Source organism: Megalobrama amblycephala, linkage group LG19 (genome assembly GCF_018812025.1).
Source record: "Megalobrama amblycephala isolate DHTTF-2021 linkage group LG19, ASM1881202v1, whole genome shotgun sequence".
NCBI lineage: Eukaryota > Metazoa > Chordata > Actinopteri > Cypriniformes > Xenocyprididae > Megalobrama > Megalobrama amblycephala.
In genome coordinates this window covers 30,921,653-30,944,701 of record NC_063062.1, presented here as the reverse complement: position 1 = coordinate 30,944,701, position 23,049 = coordinate 30,921,653, and the positions used below count along the sequence as shown (strand labels likewise).

Below are 23,049 nucleotides of genomic sequence, written 5' to 3'. Positions count from 1 at the left end.
TGTTGTGTCTACCTATCGGTGGAATTCATAATTTGAAACACGTTTCAATAGATGCAATTGCGACTTTAGATCTGCTTAGCAACCACAGTTCTTGCCTTTTCATCACCCAAACTTCTATTTGCCAATAACACCCACACAAACACACACACTCACACATCCATCCAATACAGAATCTGTAGATTTGCTGTCCCCTTGGAGACAGAAGAGGCAGGAAAACTGCAGCCATATTCACAGAATTCCTTCTCTCTATTCCCCTGACTGACGCTTTCGCACAGGCCAGTAATCGCCAGTGCATGTCTCTTTTAATGGAGGCACATCAGCCCAGCTGCCTGTAGTAAATTGACTTGTTCAGTCTGAGAGGCCTGTGTGTGTGCGTACATGTGCGAGAATCTGATATATTTTATTTCAGAGGCATACACAGGATTTTAAAGGAAGGCCTGGAATTATCCAATCGCTCAATCCCAGATCAGTGCTCTGACTAACCGCCTCACTTCTCTAGCGTGACACTATTACCCCTGCTGGATGCCTCTCGGCAGAACCCTCACTGGTTTATCACAAATAGAGCCTGTGAAGTGGAAGACTTGATAAAGACTCAACATAAACCCTTATATAGGCTTTTGATTGACAGCTATAAAGCTATCCTATACTAGAAAAATATTTATTATAGGAAAGCACTGATATAGAAATCTGTAAAATACTTTATATATTTGGAGTATATTATATGATTTATATATTTCATGAAATGTCAAATACATGTCTATATATATATATATATATATATAGTATTTAAACTAAAGCACCAATCTACAATATCATGTTTCATTAAAACTAAAACATTATAAACTATAAGTCATGGATTACTGTTTAATCCTTTTGAAACCTGGCATAGAAAGTGTATACTGTTTGAATGGGATATAAAGCAGATTATTATTAATAAAAATCAGATATTCTGTTTTAGTATGTGCTAAAAGTATATTTAACAAAATAAGGTAAACAATTTGGTGCGATTATGTGAACATTTGAATTGTCAATAATATGTAACCAATTGTTTGGTCTTCATGCTAGAAGCACGACTAAATACTTTAAGACATGAAAGAAAATGTTCTGAGAATATGGGATCCATTCATCCAGAAGTTAACAATAGTGAATGCAGTAGTCTAGATTAGTCATTCACTAGCCATGGGCGGCTTGGAACCCCATACTATCAAAACATGGGAAGACCATGAGTTTGAGCAAAGTTCAGATGTTCATGTAGAGAGAGAGATGACAGTGACAGACAGAACAGAGAGAGAGAAATGGAGGGATTATTAACACTGACCTCTGAGAGGATTTCATTTAAATGAGGAATCCTAATGAGCTGATCCACGAATGACACATCCGGGACTGTGAACTATTCACAACTGAATTGAGAATGCATTGAGAATTCAAATTCAATTCCTGAATTTGAAATTATTTGAATTGAGGTAGCAAACAGGATGCTGAAAGTAAAGTCTGATTAAAACCTGGAAGAAAAAATTGGAAAATAATTTTATATATACTATATATATATATATATATATATATATATATATATATATATATATATATATGTATATATAATTCGGCACATTCTTGCTATGCTAGTAGTAATGAAATAAATCTAAATTAATTAAAATAATTAATTCATGAATACTGGACTAATGAAATTCCTCTCTTGTGTGACTGGTAAAATTGTAATTCCTTTTCCTGTCATTCTAATTCATCATTCATTCAAATTCCTACTCACAAATTGAACAGGAACCAATTCCTGAAATTCTGCAAGAAAAAGCAGAGAAAACAAGAGAAGCCAACAGAGGGAGGAGGGGAAAACACTGCAGTAATACAGCTGAAGTATCTGTTCAGTGAGTGGAAAACCAAGGGTGGGAGGATGGGTGGGCTTAACTATTTAATCTCTAAATCGAGATGAGAATCGCTAAATCAGATTAATACCAAATCAGAACAGCACAAGCAAGATCGGCTCCCATTTATTGATTTCCTTTTTCTTTAGTCGGCTGATTCAAGCATTTCGACTCGAAACAGAACAGGATTTTCAGGGGTTTGAAGCAGAAAATTGCAGCTGCGCTTTGCAGATAAAACAAGAACTCCATTTGGACGGATGGGAGGGAGAGGTTCGTGTGATCAGGGACCTGGAAAACAAGTGTGTGTACCAGCGCCGCATGCATACGCACAGAGACGGTCGCAGGTGCACGCAGACAATATGTTCTGCGCTGAGACATCATAAGGATGCTGAGGCTAAAAGTTCCCAGCGCAGAGTCACTTTCAGGTCAACCTGATGCTAAAAACCCATTCCCATTAACACACTTCACAGGCCCACCTAAAGACCCTCCTCAGACAAAGAGAAAGAGGACGCGTTTGCGTGTGTGCGCGCATGTGTGTTAATTTAGCACTTACTCTGTTTTTAGTGTTATTTGTGCAGTCAGCTGTGCAGTGGAGAAACACTCCGCGCTGTCACATCCACTCCATTATTTAGATCAGGAGCTCTCACTCATGTTTAATTCACCATCGAGCGGCTACGCCGCATCTAGACAGAGCCGCACAGCACCACCTAAATGTGCACTACAGACTCAGCCAAAAATCACAGTGGTGGAAGTCCTGCGAATGTGACTAATTAAGCATTTGCATTAAAAAAGGAAACCACTTTTTTTAAGTAAAACCATTTATGTAGCACCAAGAGACTTCTCAGGGAGAATTCTGGGTAGACAAAAAGTCAGTGTTGTATATTTGCAAATGCAAAACATGCAAATTACATACTAATGCATGAGGCATGCAGCTTGAAATTCCCCATCTTGCAGGCCGGTTGTGAGCGGAGAATGCTGCAGACTACCATAATCTGACGTACTTTACTCAACTTGGGTCTCTTGATAGTGGATAAATGTTAAAACCTCCTAGAGCTTACTAAATAAACATACTTGAGAAGCTACAATGAATAATTTATTTCGACTAGATATGTACATTTACAGAATGTATCTTTAGGGGCTTTTGCGAAGGTACTAGGAACTAGCTGCCAGGGTGGTTTCCCGAGAACTAATGTTCCTAATGTTGGCTGAGCAGAGACACATAATCATGTTTCGCTTGGTCCCCTCAAAGTTGTGATGGATTTTCTCCTTAACTTGAGAGGTCCATTTATCACTGTTTTCCATTTTCATAGATTTAGTTTGTGGAGTAAATATATATGCTATAAAATGTGTATGTACACAGCTTTTTAAAAAATGGCGGGTGTGTTGCGTGCGTTCGACCAATCACCATCCAATTACGTCACTGGTAGTTCCTATAGTTCTGGTTTAGACCCTACTCTGAAGTAGGAGCTAATTTAGTTCCCCCATAATCGTTCCTGCGGTGCAAACACGGCAAAATCTGGGTACTTCCACCAATAGTTCTAGGGACTATGAAAAGGTTCGTTCAAAAGACCCTTTTAATGTGAAGGTTTTTTGTTTTACTGCCTTTTACTGACTTTTTTTTTTTCTTTTCATTTTTTTTACATTTTGAGAATAAACAAGCTCAAATGTGCCACTGCAGTATGACAAACTCTTATATGTACGATACAATCTATGAAAAGAAGTCTTAATATCGTAATAAAATATCTTGAAAAACAAAGACTTTTGCAGTTTAAAATAGCATACAGATATCTGTTTAAATGATGGCAAATAGCAATGAAATTATGTTTTAGGCAATTATGTTTTTATAATACACAAAATATACATTCTATGATGAGCCTCATTTACACGTGTTTTTAGTGGTGAAAAGAATGACGATGCTTCACAAGCACAAGACGGCTTTTTTTTTTATTTTATTTTTTTTTTTTTAACTGCATTATGGCTGGTTAGGGGATAAGATGCAGGTTTTGTGATGAAAAAAAATAACCTCTTGAAAATGACAAACCCATATTTATAAGACACAAAAATTAATTGCGCTTGCATCAAAATTCCCACTGTGCACAACATTGGAGTTCCAACCAGTGTCTCAAAAGCTGCTTTAGCAGTCTGCAGGGGTTGCTAGCAGTGGTCCATGAGGTAAATTCACCATAGTAATATTATTTGGCTGTCACTCTCACTGTTCTTCCTTAGCTCGGGGCAACATTCCACGCATCACCCCGGTACCAAATAAACCCAGCTATACTCCAAGGGAATTGGATGGAGCTCTCATCTGCATGCTAATGTTTAACCATCCAACCCAAATGTCTGTATAATCACTTTCACAGCAGAACTCCATCCGGTGAGCATCCCCCGCCAAACGCTGTGCCATGTGTCACTGTCAAGACAGTTACGACTATCTCTCTCCAAGGAGGACAGACAAACAGACCGAAAGACATGCAATAAAAGACTTTCCTGGCCTACATTTGACCTCTTGGGGTTAAGCAGCACTTATTGAGGTTTGGCTGATGAGTTCTGCAGGTTTTTCACCGATACAAGCTCTATGATCCTTTGGGAAACACCTGCTTCTGATCAACGTCCACTTTTATGACCCTGCTTCATCTGGCTTTTGGTTTTCAAAAGATCCACTTCAAATAAGAACTCATCCCTGTCTTACAATTACAAGCGCATGCAAAAAGCCAGTCAGCACAAAGACATTCAACTGTAGACCATTGAGGTTAATTTCATTGTGAACAAGCCAATTGTAAACAACTGAAAATAGCTAATAAACAGTGCTAATACTGGTCTTTGGCGTAGTAAAGAACGTAACATTTTACATTTTTATACAATAAATATTACAAAACCGAAGGAGAGTAACTACTCGAAAGTAAATCCTTCCTGTAATGGATACCAGAATGTCCACAGCTAGTCTTTCACACGGTAAGCACCAATAAGCAACAAGCCTGCTGGGTAAACAGAACCGAAGGTGTCTGAAAGCAAAATTATTCAAATTTTGCAGAATCAAGTTTGCACGGTGCCAAGTTATTACTTGGATTACATTTCAGAGCTAGACAAATTCACATTCTGAATAATTGCATTTCTGCGGTTGATGCTCATCCATCATTGGAAGTGTTCATTCCCCCAAAATGTTTAATCCAACTAAGATGGGGATTTGGAGTTGAGAAAATCTCTTTAACCAGCCTGAAAGGCAACGATCTATATGAGTGAATATACCACACAGACCTGTCCCAGCCCCCTTCATCCCCAGAACACACAATACAGCGAAGACAATTAAAGAGCAATGAGAAAGGAAGAGAGGGCTTATAGATGAAATTATAATGACATCACAACAAGCAACTCAGCTTCCAGGTTCATCAGACAACCAGCCTTTAGTGATCGATATAAGTAGCGCAGCAGTTTTAGGTATGTTTTAAAATGTATTTAATAGAATAATTATTGTAAGTTAAAAATTATAATAAAGAAAGTAATACCTATTGTGGCGCGTCAGCCATACGCATTTGACTTGCGTCTAAAAAGCGTTAACATAGTATGACATGACGTACTACACATTATAACGTGGGATGTAGCTTAGTCTATCATGGCGTAGAGTAGCACGGACATGTCATTGTGTACAACGACGCAGAAGTTACCGCTTTTTAGATGCAAGTTGAATGCGTATGGCTGTCGCGCCGGAAGCTCGTTATTTTACTTTATAAAGCTTTAAATAAGGATATTTGTCTTACGCAAACGCATCGATTCACTTCAGAAGGCCTTTATTAACCCCTCAGAGCCGCGTGGAGTACATTTTATGATCGATGGATGCACTTTTTTGGACTTCAAAATCTCATCCTCCAATCACTCCCATTATAAAGCTTGGACGAGCCAGGATATTTTTAATACAAATCTGAGTGTGTTTGGCTGAAAGAAGAAAGTCATATACACCTAGGATGGCTTGCGGGTGAGTAAATTAAGGGGCAATTTTCATTTTTGGGTGAGCTATCCCTTTAAAACATTCAAATAAAATGCAAATATGCATTTTAAGAACAATGTGTGTTTTTATTTTCATATCCTTCGCAAACGATATTTAGCCTTAAATTTGAAACCGTGTATTCGGAAGATAAAATCAGCTATTCGCAAATTCAAGGTTTGTGTGATGCCTTAGTCGATTGGGTCTTATGGGGTCACAAAGGGAATGAGAGGTGATAATGATGAGCAGGGTCGATGAACGAAGTCATAATTTCGCCAAATCCTGGCCCTGATCCCTCAATAATGACAGATATCTAGTTTATGGAAACAGGGTGTTGCAACCCCACACACAGCAATTACCAGCTCAATTTGAATGAAGCCATAATTTAAAAACAGCTCTTTTTCAATTTATCTGAAGAACCCGAAAGTGTCACCACTAACACTTTTCATGTCTACTCCCATAGTATAAAACCTCTCCTTTGCGACCATATTCTCATTACGATGACGGACTGGCGGCAAGTACCCATCAACGCAACTATAACACAGAACTAAAAGCACAGCCAACTAATGTGACATATTTTGAGTGAAGTGTATTTTGTGAGACATTTGTGCATCGAGTGGATTGAGTATGCTGCTGCTGTTTTGGCACGGTCAATTTCATCTTAAGCACTGCTGTGGATGGTTCATGTTAATAGCTTTCTACGCTGTTAATTTCAAGAATGGCTGGGCAGACCACATAGATCACTTCTGCTTGATGATGAGGTGTACACGATAACCTTTCCTGCACTCTTACCTGAAAACCACACCTTACTTTGTTTTACACTGCAGTAATTAAAAGCTATATTTACCCAGATAACAATATAAGTGGCTTGGTTCCAAAACCTAGTGAGCTGCCTTGCTGTCTACATAGGAAGCTGCTTTCTAAGGTGGCGTACCAACTCATAAGTGAATATTTAAGACCGTTCTACATGGACAACATTTCTGTGAGTCATAAATATAGCAAAGTGCACATAAGACTCAATTCCAAATTGATTTCAACAGAGTTTGCCGTTAATTTGTTGCTAACTAGAAATGCACCAATCGACCAGCCTGATTTTTCATTTTACTTTGACCAATCTCTATTCCGAACCTGGGCACAAACTGCATTGCAATCATTTCCTTTCTTTTCCTCTTACCTCCGTATAATGCCTGTTTATAAGCGCAGCGCTGGTTTGTGTACAGCAGTAAACAAGAAAACATTATATTGCTGCTTTCCATAAGCGCCACCTACTGTCAAAGTGTGGATTTGCATTTTTATTCAGTCTGTCTGCTGTTTTTGTTTTGTGCAAGTGACATGTAGCATAATTTCACAAATCTAAAGTCAGACCATTCTGTTTTAGCTTTAAATTTTGAAATTATATAATCAAATTTAAATAAACAACAACTGCTCATGCTTCATGATTAATAATAAAAGTGGTTGCCTTTAATTTCAAATGGCTATGTATATATATATATATATATATATATATATATATATATATATATATATATATATATATATATATATATATATATTAAGGTCAGTTTGTCCTGTTACAGAGCAAATAAACAACAAATGTGCCTTTTAGCTTAAAAAAAAAAAAAAAAAAAACAGCACATAATTACTTTTTGGAACAGCCTTCATGTTAGGAGCTCACCTATGATACCTTAAAATTTTGCCTAAAATGGTTTTGGAACAGAGCCAGCGTCTTTGCCAAGTCTGCAGCATTTGAATAGAGCAAACAGATGCATTTGATCTAGACTTCAGTACAGGATCATCAAATAAAATGTTTAATACTGAACAAGGACACTTTAAATGAAATACAAAAACAGTTTGCATAAAGCATATGAGATCAAGTTCAGTGGGAGAAATAACACAATTCTCCTTTGAAAAATAAATAAATAAAAATACGTAACACAAACTACCATCTTAACTCATTTAAAATGCATGACTAAACTCCAGTTCAATGAATGGGCGCACTGACAGATGAAATCAATAAATAGAAACTGGCTTTTTAATGCAACGTATTGTTAAACGGCGTCAAAGAAAAGCGGTTAAAAGTGTTAAACGGCATCAAAGCTTGACTGCAACTGCTAAAAACAGGTCCATTCACCAAAACGGTTTCAGTTATGTAATATATTCTGATGTGAATTGAAAATGGTTTAAATCGGTATGGGACTCATGTCAAGGCAAGTAACCTAATGCAAAAGTAATGAACACTTTACTTGGGAATAAAACAGATTTTCAACACATTTGGAAATACAATTGAGGAGTGTTAACCATCTGTCTGACTTTATCCCAGTTTCTCATGGGTGGAGTGGAAAAAGTGATGGTTTTACACCCACATGCACACACAGACACACACACTTGTTTGCCAGCTAAACCATCTATTGTGGGGGTCACAACAGCTTGTATATCACTTAGACCTTCAAAGAGGGCTGACATTAATAGGCTCACCTTTTGACCTCAAAGTGAATGACCAAATTCCTGTCATTGCACATAAAGAAAAGAGTAAAGCCATTTGACGTGAAAGGGAGCTTTTGCAGCAAACAACGTATATTTTCCCTCCGCTGAACTCTTTTGCGCATTTGTAATCTTTCTCGTGCACATCCGTGAAAGACCCTGGGCGATCTGATATTGCTCATCGCAGCAATTTACAGAGTGTTGGCAAAACCCACAAATTAAAAACGCCACTCAAATATGGCTTTCACAGTCAATGGGATAATCAAAACACGCAAGGGGGGAATATCACAAGATGTTCTTCTTCTCTCTCTTGATTGAACCACTTCAAACGAAATTCAAACATGATTCCTCCAGCCAAGAATATAATCCTGATCTTTTACATGAACCACAGGATCATCTCTACACAAATCAGGAAAGACTTTGTGATCAAAGAGCAGAACGCACAGAATCAGCTGTCATGCTCTGCGGAAAGGGGACTCATGGGTAACAAGGCCAACCGGGTATTTGTTCCATTCTGTGACATTCTGGTAAGTAAAATATTAAAGTCGACCTAAAAATCAGAATTGACCCTATTCATTGTTCTCTCTATTCACAGTATGTTTAAATGTGAACATTTCATCAGTACAAATTATTTCAAAGAGAAGAAACATAAAGAAAGAAATGACTTTCCTTTTTGACTGATATCACAAATCCGTCTTATTTTTGAAGAAATAAAATACTAACACACCAGAAAATTGATTGAATCTGTTGATCAACATTTCAGAACTCCAACTGATTGATGTGTTGAAACTTGCCATTTGTAGTTGTATCAATCATAAAATGAATGTCAGTGGGGGAAAAAAATGCAGTGACATCTATATTTTACATATTTTATGTACAGATTTCACTGATAAAGCATCTTTCATATTGTACATGCAGTAGCTGAAAGTGCTTTAGAAACAGGTGAAAAAGCATTTTGGGCATTCAGCCATTTTCTATCTCAGATTAACTCCGACACGTACACACAAACCACTTTCGTACGTGGTTCACCTTGAAACAGCCCTCTTAGTAAAATTGATGTTTGTGGTGGGCTCAAATTATTAAGTTATAGATTAGAGCTCCTCCATGAAATACTCCTTAAATCGAGCAAAACTATGATGAATGCTTATTTCTGAAGCTTTAAAAAGTTTCCTAGTCCTTTAATGGAAAAAAGTATTGCTAAAAATGTATCACAGGAGGAAATGACGATTTACGAATCAGTGATGGTTTGCCAAACACTGGAGGTTAGGAGAAAATATCCATATAGCATCTGTTTTACTCTATAGGGAGAGCTATAAGTCATGTAATCACTATCAAACAGCACAGCCTGTTCCATTACTCTTCTCTTTCATCCTCTGCATTGCTGAATGAATTTTAGCCACAAAGAAGAGTTATCCATCCGTTGTGTTTTTATATGAACAAGGAGAATTACAGAACAGATATGTTGTATCACAGCCCAACATGTGTTGTTGAAATTCACTGTACGTGTTTTATGACAGCATGCAGACATTTTCTGTGTTCCTGGAGGAAAACAGACATATAATGAACTAAAAGGGATAGTTCACACAAAAATTAAAATAATGTGTGCCAAAAAAACAAAATAATGACTTTTTAACAATATCTAGTGATGGCCAATTTCAAAACACTGCTTCGGAGCGTTATGAATCTTTTGTGTCGAATCAGTTATTCGGATCACGTATCAAACTGCTGAAATCACATGACTTTGGTGCTTTTGATTCGATTCGTAAACCTCAGAAGCTTCATGAAGCAGTGTTTTGAAATCAGCCATCACTAGATATAGTTAAAAAGTCGTTATATTGTTTTTTTGGTGCACAAAAAAATATTCTCGTCGCTTTATAATATTATGGTAGAACCACTGTACTCACATGAACTGTTTTAAATATGTTTTGAGTACCTTTATGGATCTTGAGAGACGAAGTACCATTGCTGGCAATGCAGGCCTCACTGAGCCACTGGATTTCATCAAAAATATCTTAATTTGTGTTCCGAAGATGAACGAAGGTCTTAGGGGTTGTAGAATGACATGAGGGTCAGTAATAAATTACATTATTTTCATTTTTGGGTGAACTAACCCTTTAAACAAACATAATTTGTTCATGTAACTTCAACATCATGGAATAAAGTCATTTTAAGTGACCCAATTAGACTCAAATTGAATTTTGACTTGATTCAGGCATTTAATTTCATACATTCATTCATCCAATTGAATTTCACATATTTTAGTGTCACATAACAAAATTATATGATTGTAGTAACTAGTTAACAAACTTTTAGCTAGCAATAACACACATTAGCATCTTGTATGCTAAGCATTAAATGCTCCTTCAGCAAAGCAGTTATGAAATTAGCTGTATCAGCCCACAGCCTAAGCAAAAGCTCCACTCTTCTCCACAGTGGTAACCCACTGTAATTTAAATTGTTGTAATAATTCCAACATAACTGAACATTAAACACACTATCAAGTTTCTCTCTTTTCTCATCTTGCTCAAAAATATATAAAATAACACTTAATTTTATTGCGTCATATGCAAAGCATGCTGGGAACTAACAAGCCCCGCCCAGTTTCAGTTAATTCAACACAAACCATTCATGTAATCCCAACACAAACGGAATAAGTAAATTTCAATTTTACATATATTTAAGTGGATTGAACACAATCAAATTAAGTTAGGACAAAATGTATAGAAATTGTGTTGCTTTAACTCATTTTAACTAAGCAATTTGAACAAGCAGCATTTTTTTTTTTCTCAGTGTTCTGCAGAACATAAAAGAAACTATTATGAAGATTGTTGGTATCCGAACAGTTTTGGTGACCATTGGCCGTTATGTTCCACAAACTAAGAAAGTCATACAGACCTGTGAGTTAATAAAGCATCAATCTTTGATTGATCTGGCCTAGCGTTGAGCCATTTCAGACATTATCAATAGATCAGAACACCCGAGAGATTCCTCAGGCCGCATTACAACCAACAGGCTGCAAATTGCCCTATTAATAGATTAGCCTGCCAGATTCCAACTTGGCAAAAAAGGGGGTGTGAATCTCAGAGCAGATAACATTATAAATTACGACACTTCTGCCCATGCTTTTCAACGGGAGAGCCTTGGGCGTCAAATCACAGCAAGCAGAACCGCATCCATATAATTCATTACGCTTCATTATTTTACTCTGCTTCCCAGCACCGCTAAGTATTCAGCTGTACGTGTAGCTGCACGTGAAGTAGGGCAGCCCTATCGGTTCTGACATGCATATGTGCACGTACAGTTGATTTATGCTGAGTGATTGCTTTGCTTCAGAAAGAGAAACAATAACCAGATGTCTTCTAAGACCCCCATTCCAGCTGTTAATTGCACGGCAAGTGTCTAGTAAACACAGAACAGAGGTGAACAAAGAGGGATGTGTTCGCTACGCCCGGGTTGTGTATATCATTAGATTTGTAAGGTGTCTTGTCAACAGAGCATGCTCAGGTTTGTTTGCTCAAAGATCTTGTCTGAACGGATCTTTGCGACTTTTAGTATGCTCTCATAACCTCTCCCACCATTTTTATATCTTATGACTTTGAAGTCTTAAATTATAGCCTACCCTGCAAAGAAATTAATAGTTCTATGCATATCATTACTGTCAAGAAAGTTAAATATTTTGCTCCATTAAGTTACCAGCATTGCTAATAGTGAGGAACGCAAGCCAATTAATTCTTTCTTTAGTCATCCCTTACCCACAGGAACAAATGCTCAAAATGCTGACTCTTTTATTACCGTGTGCCACCATCAACAATTTTACTTCTAGTTCCTGCATCATCTTGCCATGCGAGTCATTTGGTTTTATTAGATCACATGACAAAAGTCTACAGGAACTGAATCTGGAAGCAGCCTTACAGACACACAAACATTTGGTCACCGTGTGATTCAAACACGACTGTTCTGTTTCTGGAGTCGCGCCAAAGGAAACATGCTCAAGCTAAGATATTTGCAATTGCACAAGGTGCAATATATTACATGAAGCTTAGCGATAAAATCAACACCTTATGGCAAGATCTAGGCATTCTTTGAGCCTTGCAAATCTATTAGTGAAGCATTCTATCACTACGAAGAAGCAAAATATTCTCGACATGTTTGTTTTTGAATGTTTTAATCAAGGATGCTGGGATGTCTTCATCACTTAAGAGTGGAAAAGCGCGATAATAAAGGGAAGAATCACCCAATGAAAGGAGGTGCAAGGGTTATCAAATAAGCCTTTCACTCAGCTGACCCTGAACAGCTGTTTTGACTGGCTTAGTTTCTTCTACAGAGCCACTAGGGGCAGGCCGGAAAAGCGCTCTAAGACCAGCCAATATATCAGACAGTTTGTTTACAACATTAGAGGTCAGCAGTGCAGTATTGATTGGAAAATATACTCTCAAGAGCAGTTTATTAAAAGACACCTAATGCTCGGCCAATAGCAGTACTGTGAGAGGCTCTGGGGAATGCACATGAATTGAATACTCTCTCTGATAAAGAAACAGGATGCTTTTAAAGGGATTTGAATTAGGTTATTATGTCACTCCATGTGATCTATTTGTTTTACAGGAAGGAAGGTTTATGTATAGAGGATGAATGTGGGAGGGCAGCTTCTCTGATCTTCACAGAGGGGTCACGCCCATATATCACTCACAGACAAAGCAATTGCTTTAATCTGACAGCTAAAATAAAGTTAACTAATTCCAACTCATACTGATTTGTTGCACCTTAGAACATTATGAACTGTATTAATTGCCAGAACTAATTGGTCATTACATAAATAACTGAAATGTTGAGTCATGGGGGAAAAGGCAATGCAGCTAACTATTTTTTTAAAAATATCTTTCTTTGCAACTTGTCATAAATTATGTCATGTCTACTCAATTTATTAAACTTGAGTTGGACAAAAGTTCACTTGAGGTTGTTCCTTTTTTCTTTTTTTTTTACAGTGTACTTTATGGATCAATGTTGACAAATAAGGATGCCTGAGATTATGTTTTTCCCCAAAAATATGAATAATATTTTCAAACAACATTTATTAACTGTTTTGATAAGAAATAATAATAAAACATTATGCGTAAAAGTTTCTTCTTACAGTATAAATTACGTTAGACCAAGAGGTGCTTGTATTATTTGTATAAAGTGCTCTCTCTCTCTCTCTCTCTCTCTCTCTCTCTCTCTCTATATATATATATATATATATATATATATATATATATATATATATATATATATACACACACACACGCACATTCATTATTCAATTGTAATGTGAGTGATTCATCGCTATGGGTTACTTGATCTATCTCCATCCATGCCACTCATTTGACATCTGGCGTCAAACGATAGTCAAAGGAAAAAGACTAATAAATAAATGATAACTTTTATATGTAAACATGAATATCCTTTATCTCTAAAAACTAATTTGAAAACGAGCATCTTATTGTTCCACCATATTACCTTAACTCTCCAATAATTCACACTTAACAAGCAGCACACATATTCTAGCACAGCATCACTATCGCCATCTGCCTGTATCTCATGTTTTCATGCGTTCAGTTCTAGTCAATTTATCTTAATTACGGAAACACTGTATCGTCAGAGGCTTTAGTCTAACTTTCCACAGTTATGAACCTCATAGATTTTCTGAGTCTTATAAAGACGCCGAATGGCCGTCTGACAAATGACAAAAGCGCATATCTGACTGACAGACATCCTTCAGTGGAGCTCACGGACTTACCTGGAGCGTTTACCGCGACCAACAGGACTATCCAAAAAGTCGCCAACATCGCCATCGCGCTTCACGCCTTGCGCCAAATATCCGATCTGATATCGCGATCTGCAAAGAGCGATCCGGTGATTCATGCAACTTCAACACAATCCACTTCTGTCCAGCCTGCACTATACGACAGAAAGTCAACTGTTATTAAAACTGCATTCAGTGCAACGTCTGCAGAAGAGTTTAGTACAGCCAGGAATCTAGATCACATCCAAAGCCCGTGTAAGATGCTGATCGAATCTGATCTGATTCTGCAGATGAAAAGTCCGCTCGACGAGGCGGATAAGAAGCAGACAAGTTCAGGGATCCCGCATCCCAAGCGTTGAATCCAGTGCGGCTTCTCAACCCCCTCAAAACAGAAGCTTAATAACAGTGCCCTGGATAACGGGGCGTTTAATGCATCCAATCCGTTTGCTCCACAATACAAGTACGTATAATTAGATTCTTCTGTACTTTGTTTTGCGCAGTAGTAACCAGAATATGTCCTATAAGTCCCAACGGTCCCGGTCTGTTCCCTCAGTTTGGGAGTCTGGGGATTATCAGATTATTTTTGCTGAGTGCTGAAGATGTTTCAACAGACCTCAAATCCGTTCCGAATATTTTTTTCCCGAGAAAACGGACTGGTTCTCCAGAATATGGCAACAATTCCGTGGTTTGGCGCACTTCAGGCACTGCTGCCACAACCTGAACTGTTCTAATGTAGCTGATACAAGCGCGAGAAGAGATCCGAATCAGGGTGATGTCAGAAATGGGCGGGATTTCCACTATAGTGGAGCGGGAGTAGGAGGATTTAGTCCGTTGTTGCCATGTCCGCCTTTAATAAGCGACTTTGTGCTTGTTCTTGCTTATGGCAATGGTGGTCTACAGTTTTTGTGTTTTATTCCCATATTACAATCAAGTTTCTGTGGTTTGTTGGTGCACTAATGCAGCTGTCAAATATACCCATCTACTGTTTAAGTCACACTCGACATAACGTCTTTATTGTTTCCCCTGTTGTCCCATATTTAGGAGCATCAAACTGACAGTGACTTGCAGAGATAAAGCTACTGGACATCATTAATTTTCAATGAGAGCTGGCGATTTCCAGCGACGCGAGCGACATGGACTAATGCCGTATTCCAGGCAACCCGTAACCCATGTTTTTCCAACCTTCTACCAGTGAAAGTGCACTGAACAGCACTGAAATCCCACCCGTGAACTTGTACTAGATCGATGTACTCCCAGTCACGGGTTCTGACGTCACATAGCCTGCGAAACAACAATGGCAGCCCCTACGGATACGGTGTTTATGCAAGTGCACGGTAAAATAACGTAAAATACAAGGTATAACAGCTTCTCTTGCCTTATGCGCCGTTTTCCTCCTCAAATAAGCAAGGAAGAAGCACCTTTAGTGATAGAAATAATTGGTAATGAGCATAAGCCCCGTACAGTCCGCCATGTTGGTTTGTTTATGCTACGGCAATTTTGCTTGATTTGCCTGGAACGCTACAAAGTCGTGAGTCGTGATTTGAAGTTGTGACTTATGGGCTCAAAAACCTGCCTGGAATGCAGAATAAGTACCTTTTTTCACATTTCCGAGATTCTCAGAAGCGGAAGTCAACATAGTTGGGTAATCTTGTAATTTTTGCATTCCCATTTAATCCAACAGCAAAAGATAAAATCCGCAATAGCATTTCTATGAGTTTCCAAAAGAGAGAAAAAAATAAAAAATAATGAGAGCTTGATCATGGTGGTCAGAACCAACGCTATCTCACGACCAATTTGTATGTATTTTACGAGGTGGCTAATTCGTACGAATTCGTCCGACCTCACTCGTATGAATTCATACTAGTGATGGGTAGGTTTAGGGGCAGGGGTAGGGGTAGGTCATTCGTACGAATTCATACGAATTTGGCAACTTGTAAATGTACGATTTAGCAAAAATGTATGAAATCGTACAAGTGAGGTCATACGAATTTGTACGAATTAGCCACCTCGTAAAATACGTACAAATTGCAGTGAGATCGGGTTGTCAGAACAGAGATTTGCCACTACTCCCCAGTTAAAAACACTCACACAGAAACTAACTAGTTTTCTGAAAAGGTAATATTGTCTTATAAATGTATATTAGCCTATTTTAGAAAAATAAATATATAGGCCTAAAAAAACAACAAAAAAAACCCGAAAACAAATAGGCTGTATGATGTTAACTGTGGAAACGTACCATCGCAGTCTGTGAAAAAGATCCAACAAGTGATGCGACAGGACTACTTTATGTAAATAAGCAGCAACATGATTGTGTTTTGTCAGACCTGGTTGCCTGTTTTCCCGAGTGAGATCTGGCAACACTGATTTAGTCGCCATTGCGCAAAGTTAACTCTGAGGGGAGGATTAAATTCACAGAAACGATCACAAATATATGCTTAAAGAGATCTTCTACACGATAAACCGGAAGATATCACCATGATATTATTATGTGTGAGATAAAACGTTGTCGGGAACAACTTATTTCAGCCCCCAGATGCCTATTTTGAGTCAACGACTAGCAATTTGCTTTCATTAACATGCCTGACAGTAAAACTCAAGACTTTGAGGGACTTTGATGGACTTTGCGGTCGTAACGCTGAGGTTTGCAGTCAGTGCTTTGCTTCACTCGATGTATCCATTTATATTTCATCAGACTTTATCATTTATTAACAATAGTACCTGTTTCCATTTCATAAATTGACTTCAGGTTGGACAGTCAGTGTGACAGAATGTGAAGTGATTGAGGAGGTGGAAGTAGTAGAATACTTCCCTCTGCTGGTCACCAGCTCATGAGTTCCTCTGGGTAAACGAGATGGTAAATTAGACAGCAGTGTGGGAGTTTACCTTTACTTAAGTCTTTACAGATCTGATCTTCTGCATCAGTTTACCTCACGTGAGGGTAAATGACTTTGAAATGTATCAGAAACAAGAAAACAAGCAACTTGGTCTGAAAAAAGACCAATACAAGCACATTGCCTCACCAAAAAAAAAAAAAAAAATATATTATTATTATTTTTTTTTTAAATTTAGTCACTGAAAGAGTTTTTAAATCAAGAGCTGAGTATTTGCAGGGATCCTTTCGCAGATTTCTTTACACGCTGGGCCTTTCTGTATCATCAAAAATCATTGAAAGTCTTTCTTTCTTTCTTTCTTTCTTATTATTTTTTTTAAATCTGATATATTGTAGCATAAGCATTGATAAAACACTTAATTGGGACATTTGAATAGGGAGATGCTGAGCAAGGCAGAAACATGTGAGGAAAAGGAGAAACAAACTACACAGATTAATAATGTCATAATGTATGTGGATTGCACAGCAAGTGAGGAAATTTGACTGAAAGATTTACATTTTATAGTGCTGTGGTGGCCAAGATCCCAAAAAGAGGCCTTATAAAAAGCAGACATGGCAACCCTGACATTTCTCCAAACCACATAGGGGTTGGCAAAATGACCAAAATCTTGGTTGCCTCCATCAAGTTCCAAATAAAAAGAGAAAATAAAACAGAAAATGAAACACAGGTGCATTTTATTTGTAAAATACTTCATTTATTGGATCATCCAAAAATATGCATTACCAATAATATGCATATATTTATTAGTCAAAAATGATCAAGATAGACTCTAAATTACAAAGATAGTTCTGACTCTAAATTCCGAATGAATACTCACTCCACATTTGAAGCCATTGTAAAATAGCCAATACACACGTGTGACTGCACATCCATTGAATTATAAATGAATATGGCAAGTGGTGACACTATAAACAACAAAATTTTCCTGTGTCTGACATTTTTCAACAAGTTCTCCTTCATCTTGACCTGTTTGGGGCACATCCAGCTCTGTATTTTTGTAACTTTGTAAGTTTCTTTGTCACTATCATGTGTAAATAATTTAAAGCAGTCTTGCCCACTGATAGCTGCACAAATATATCCACAGCAGTATAAATGATGTAGCAAAATATCTACCGGCTGACACAATTCTACCATCACACACACTATATATATATAACCGTACCACCCAGCCCAACTGCCACATAGTCACAATAATCTTGAAATGAAAAAGTGCTAGTAACAGATGCAGTTTTCATGTGATAAATGGAAGCAAATTCCTAAAAAAAAAAAAAAAACAGCAAAAGCATGCATAAAATATGGTGGCAATATTGAACTCCGTGATTAATTTAAATGCACGCACAAGATACAGTTTCCCATGCGCTGTGGGTGGGAGTTTCTCTCAACAATTTACAAATTGGGATGACTGATTTTATTCATCAAAACATTCATTCTGAAGTGTTGATGGAACAACACTGTTTAGTTTGTAGGATCTGGTGTTTGATGCATAGAGGTGTTTTGACTCATAGAGGAACATGCGGAGCCTCCAAAACAACTAGAGCGCTTGATCTTCATGCTCTGTTCTTTATATAAATGACCATGGACACAGACAAAACTAAAATAAAAAAATAAAAAATAAAAAAAAATCATCTGCAATGAATATGAGCCATTCATTCTTTCCATTGCACTATTCTCTCACATTTACAAATGACCCATGAAACAAATACATGACTCGTAAAGTTTACCCATTGCATGAGAGTTCAACCCTTTATTGTTTGTTCCTACAATAAACAGACACTCCTTTCTCCTCCCATTTTCTCTGCCACAAATACAAATGTGCTAGTTTAGACACACACAAATATGCAGTTTGGCCATCCATTGTGGGGCTGCATGAGGTTGTAGTATGTACACACATACCTAAACATCATGCCCATGGGAGACAAGAACAATCACAAATACACAATATTTATTACGTTTGTTCCACAACAATATCAACAATCACAGCTGAGCATTGAAAGATTTTCAGCAGCTGAATGGGATCATGCACATTTGAGTCTCTTAAATGATTTAATATTTACTGGACGACCACCTTGTCAATATTTTGTGCACCATTGTGTGTCAGAATTACAGAACCTTTACACCCCAATGAACCTCATTTATGAGAATCAACACTAGGGCTAGCTGTTGGATATTACTTAACTCATGACTGATTTAATGATTATGGAGTAAGGCTGCATACGAATATGCATACTTCCACATTATATAGTAGGCAAAAAAAGGTAATATCAGAATTCACGTTATTCATAAAACAGTAGGCAATAAGGCTGTGTCAACACCAAAGGGCTTTTTCCTAAGGCTAACATTTTTAATTTCTCCAATTGTTTTCACTGGGAGCACCGCATATTTTAAAAAACGCCAGATATAAGTCATGTCTCATTTCGAAGGCTGTTTCCTCCAGAGATCACACTTGTCGGCCGCATACGTCATCGAGGCTGCTTCATTTCAGTAAACTGACCACTACATTACAAAGTCATTATACAACAATTTAAGCTTCACTCGCAATAACGGTCAATTTGATAATTTTTACTGTTCTGAAATAAGACTTCCACCTTCCTTTATGGTGTATGCAGCCGACAAATGCAACCAATAGTAACTCTTATGCGTATATATCGCATCATAGCAAACAAAGCATCTCAACTTAAAAAAAAAAAATGCTGTACTGCTGAAGCACTCTTAGGGCTCGTTCACACAGAACATGCTTTTGCTGTCAAAAATGTGAGATGCTGGTCAATGAAATGAAAAAAACACAAGGTCTAGAGACTCGTTTTAAAAGATGAACTTCTTTTAACTTTAGCGCCACATTTTTAGACCGCTGTGTCGTGCGCGAGATGCTGCAAAAGAAGCGAGACGTGAGCGCAACCGTCATACACGTCCATCTAGTGCATGTTTACGGGGGACCAAGTCCCTGAATACTTAATACTTCTGTCGAGATTCTGAAGTGTGCATCCAATGAACACTTTATCCCATGAGGCCATGGAAGAGAATTAGTGAATGGCCATGAATTGACACAACTAATGCTGTAGGTCACATGCCAGTTGACTATATCCATGGTTACTTGCTGGTTTTCGTTAAGCCAGCTTGGACATTTTCGGTGAGCTGTTAGCTGTACATCGGTGAGCTGTTAGCTGCCAATAAATGCTCCTCTGCCGCCATCTGCTGGTTATAGTGGTAATTAATGTCTTTTTTATTTTTAAAGCTGCAGTCCGCTATTTTTGGCCCTCTAGCGGTTAATAAACAGAACTGCATGCGTCTTGCGGAAGAACAATTGAGCGAGTTTATTACCTGTATTCATATTTATCATTTTCCTTCAGGTCAGTCCTATGTTCATAATAATAAAAAAAAAATCTGTTTAAATGTCCACTGCAATATCTTGTCCTTTTAACAGTTAAGGGATTTTCCCGTGACTGACAGCACTAGTCAAAGCATTTGTCAGTTGCGTCTTGTTCCGTGTTCACAACAAATCAGTCTTTTCAATATAAAAGTCTTTGCTACTGACTGACACACTCATAAAGACAGTCTTTGCCACCATCTAATGGCCTAATAATGTAACTTCTGTTGCTGTTCACGGTCAGGGGCTATTCTTTCCAGGGGAAGGAAGGCTTTTTAGTGATTTTACATCATGAATGTTGCATTGATACATATATTTTTTGCCTTTAATATTTGTATTGTGTTGTAACCATTTTATAAAAGCAATAAGGTACTTGAGGCTAGTGCTGTATTGTGAATAAGTCACGGCTGAAGGGGTTGCATTCACTCTGCTTCACGTTGTGCCTAACAACGCCCTTCAGCCATGACTTATTCACGATACAGCACAGCCTCGAGTACCTTGTTGCTTACTTACATCATACGTATGTCCGGATTACATTCATACTATACAGAACATACTTTTCTAAAGGTCAAGGTTCAAAAGAAGTGTCTATACTCAGAGTATGTACTTTGCGATTTTGAAAACAAAAAACAAAATCTTGCAACAACAAATCTGATTTTGCAAGATCAAATGAATTCGATGGAAGAAGAATTTGGATCAAAATGCATAAAATGCACTGTTCCATTTATATTTAGAATGCAATGATAATGTTTCATCCAACAAACAACCTAAAAGCACTGAGAGCATAATGTTGCAGACTTCACACGCAGTGCTTTGAGTCATTTTGGTGTCCCGAGAGCAGAATGATGTATGGTGTATCTGGACTGTGTCAGGATCTGAGCGATTTCCAGGAAGTTAGAGAATAAAAGAATGTGTTTCCACTTTGGATGTCACTGTTAAATTGATTTCTCTGGGACACAGCAATAGAGTTAGGTAGTGTTTATCATGATCAACAATACTGTGTTGTAGATATGTGGCTCGGTCAGCAATTGAAACCCAATGCATGCGGCTGAATTTGTAACTGACATTCAATACATGCAATATGATGCTCAGGATAAGAGGTAAAACAGAGGAAACATGCCTGTCATTGAGTAGTTGTGTTACATTCTTGTTTCTACATCTCTCAAATTTCAAATTAGACAAAAATAAATTATTATTAAAAGAAATTGAACATTGTTATACATACTATTAAATAATATTTTAAAATCGGTATAACATGGCCATTTCTCACCCTTTTTTGACCCACAGAATTAAACAGGCTGTCTTTGTCCCTTTAAGGCTTTTAAGACCATGTAAGCACATGTGAGTAACAACACAGCCTATCCTTCAATAACAGACTCTTTGCATCTGCATCACATCATAACAGGTTCACAAGTGCTGAAATGTGCTGCACAAACTGTCAGTAAGATCTTCTGCTATGGATGGTGTTTAGGAATAATACTGCATCTTTACTTATACATTATTATTTCATTGAAACAGGCAAGGCCAAGCTGCTACAATATGAAAAGAAGTATACTTAATACTTTTTTTTTTTTCACCCATTTGCCTGCTTCTTCATTTTTTACTCCTTTTTTCTTTTCTCTCTCGTGAGGTGATTCATTTTTTTTTTTTTATGTCTGCCACTTTTATCATGTTTTACCATTCATTCTTCATTGACCTTGAGCTGAAAAGGTGCTCAATGAGCAAAATGCATGTTTGAAAGGGATAGTTCACCAAAAAATGAAAATTCTGTCATTAATTACTCACCCTCATGTCGTTCCAAACCCTAAAGGCTTTCATTCATCTTCGGAACACAAATGAAGATCTTTTTTGATGAAATCTGAGAGCTTTCTGTCCCCCCATTGACAGCTATGCTTCAAAAAAACTTCAAAAAGATCGTAAAACTAATCCATTTGATAAAAAGATTTAATTTAGACTTTTATTCACATATCAACATTGATCAGCGAGCATAAACAGAAGCTTAACCAAAGCTGCTTGGCGCATGAGAACAAACCTCTTGTGGAAGCTCAAACGTGCTGCGTAACAAGAATGAACCTCATTGGTTCTCACACGTCAAGCAAGCATAATTGAGCTTCTGTTTACCACAACTGATGTGTGAGTTGATAAATGTTTCTATGTGCCTAAATTCAATCTGTTCATCACATAAAGCCATCAAGTCTCTTCAGAATATTTGGACTAAACCGCTCAATACATATGGATTAGTTTTACAATATATTGATGAACGTTTTGAAGCGTCAAAGTGGTAGTTGTGTAGCTATCTATGGAGGGACAGAAAGCTCTCAGATTTCATCAAAAAGATCATTTGTGTCATCATCATGTGTGATCATCTTCATTTGTGTTCCCAAGATGAAGTCTTAAAGGTTTGGAATGACATGAGTAATTAATGACAGAATTTTCATTTTTGGGTGAACTATCCCTTTAAGACACTTTCACCACTGTACTGTATATTATGCTTTGCAAAGGGTGTGTGCAAGAAAACAGAATTGGATCACATTTAAAGACTGAAGACTTCATGGATTATGAAAAATACAAGTTCTCAAATTCAGTGAACAAGTTTATTGAGCACAATTTGGATTTACAAAGTGCAAGCTGCGATTCCTTTGTGCTGGATCTTTTGATGGTTCAATCAAAAAGTGACA

General features: G+C 37.5%; 1 protein-coding gene across 2 annotated transcripts in view; it reads right to left on the bottom strand.

The window, feature by feature from the left end:
* The window catches only part of nectin1b (nectin cell adhesion molecule 1b), a 211,806-nt gene extending 196,912 nt beyond the window's left edge, over positions 1–14,894 (bottom strand). The window contains exon 1 of one of the 2 annotated variants that reach the window (XM_048168946.1): positions 14,111–14,894. In XM_048168946.1, coding sequence (XP_048024903.1) covers positions 14,111–14,165 — 55 coding nt within the window. In that variant the 5' untranslated portion in view covers positions 14,166–14,894. The remainder of the gene's footprint in view (positions 1–14,110) is intronic. The other variant, XM_048168947.1, reaches the window with a different exon arrangement.
* Positions 14,895–23,049: the final 8,155 nt, after the last annotated feature.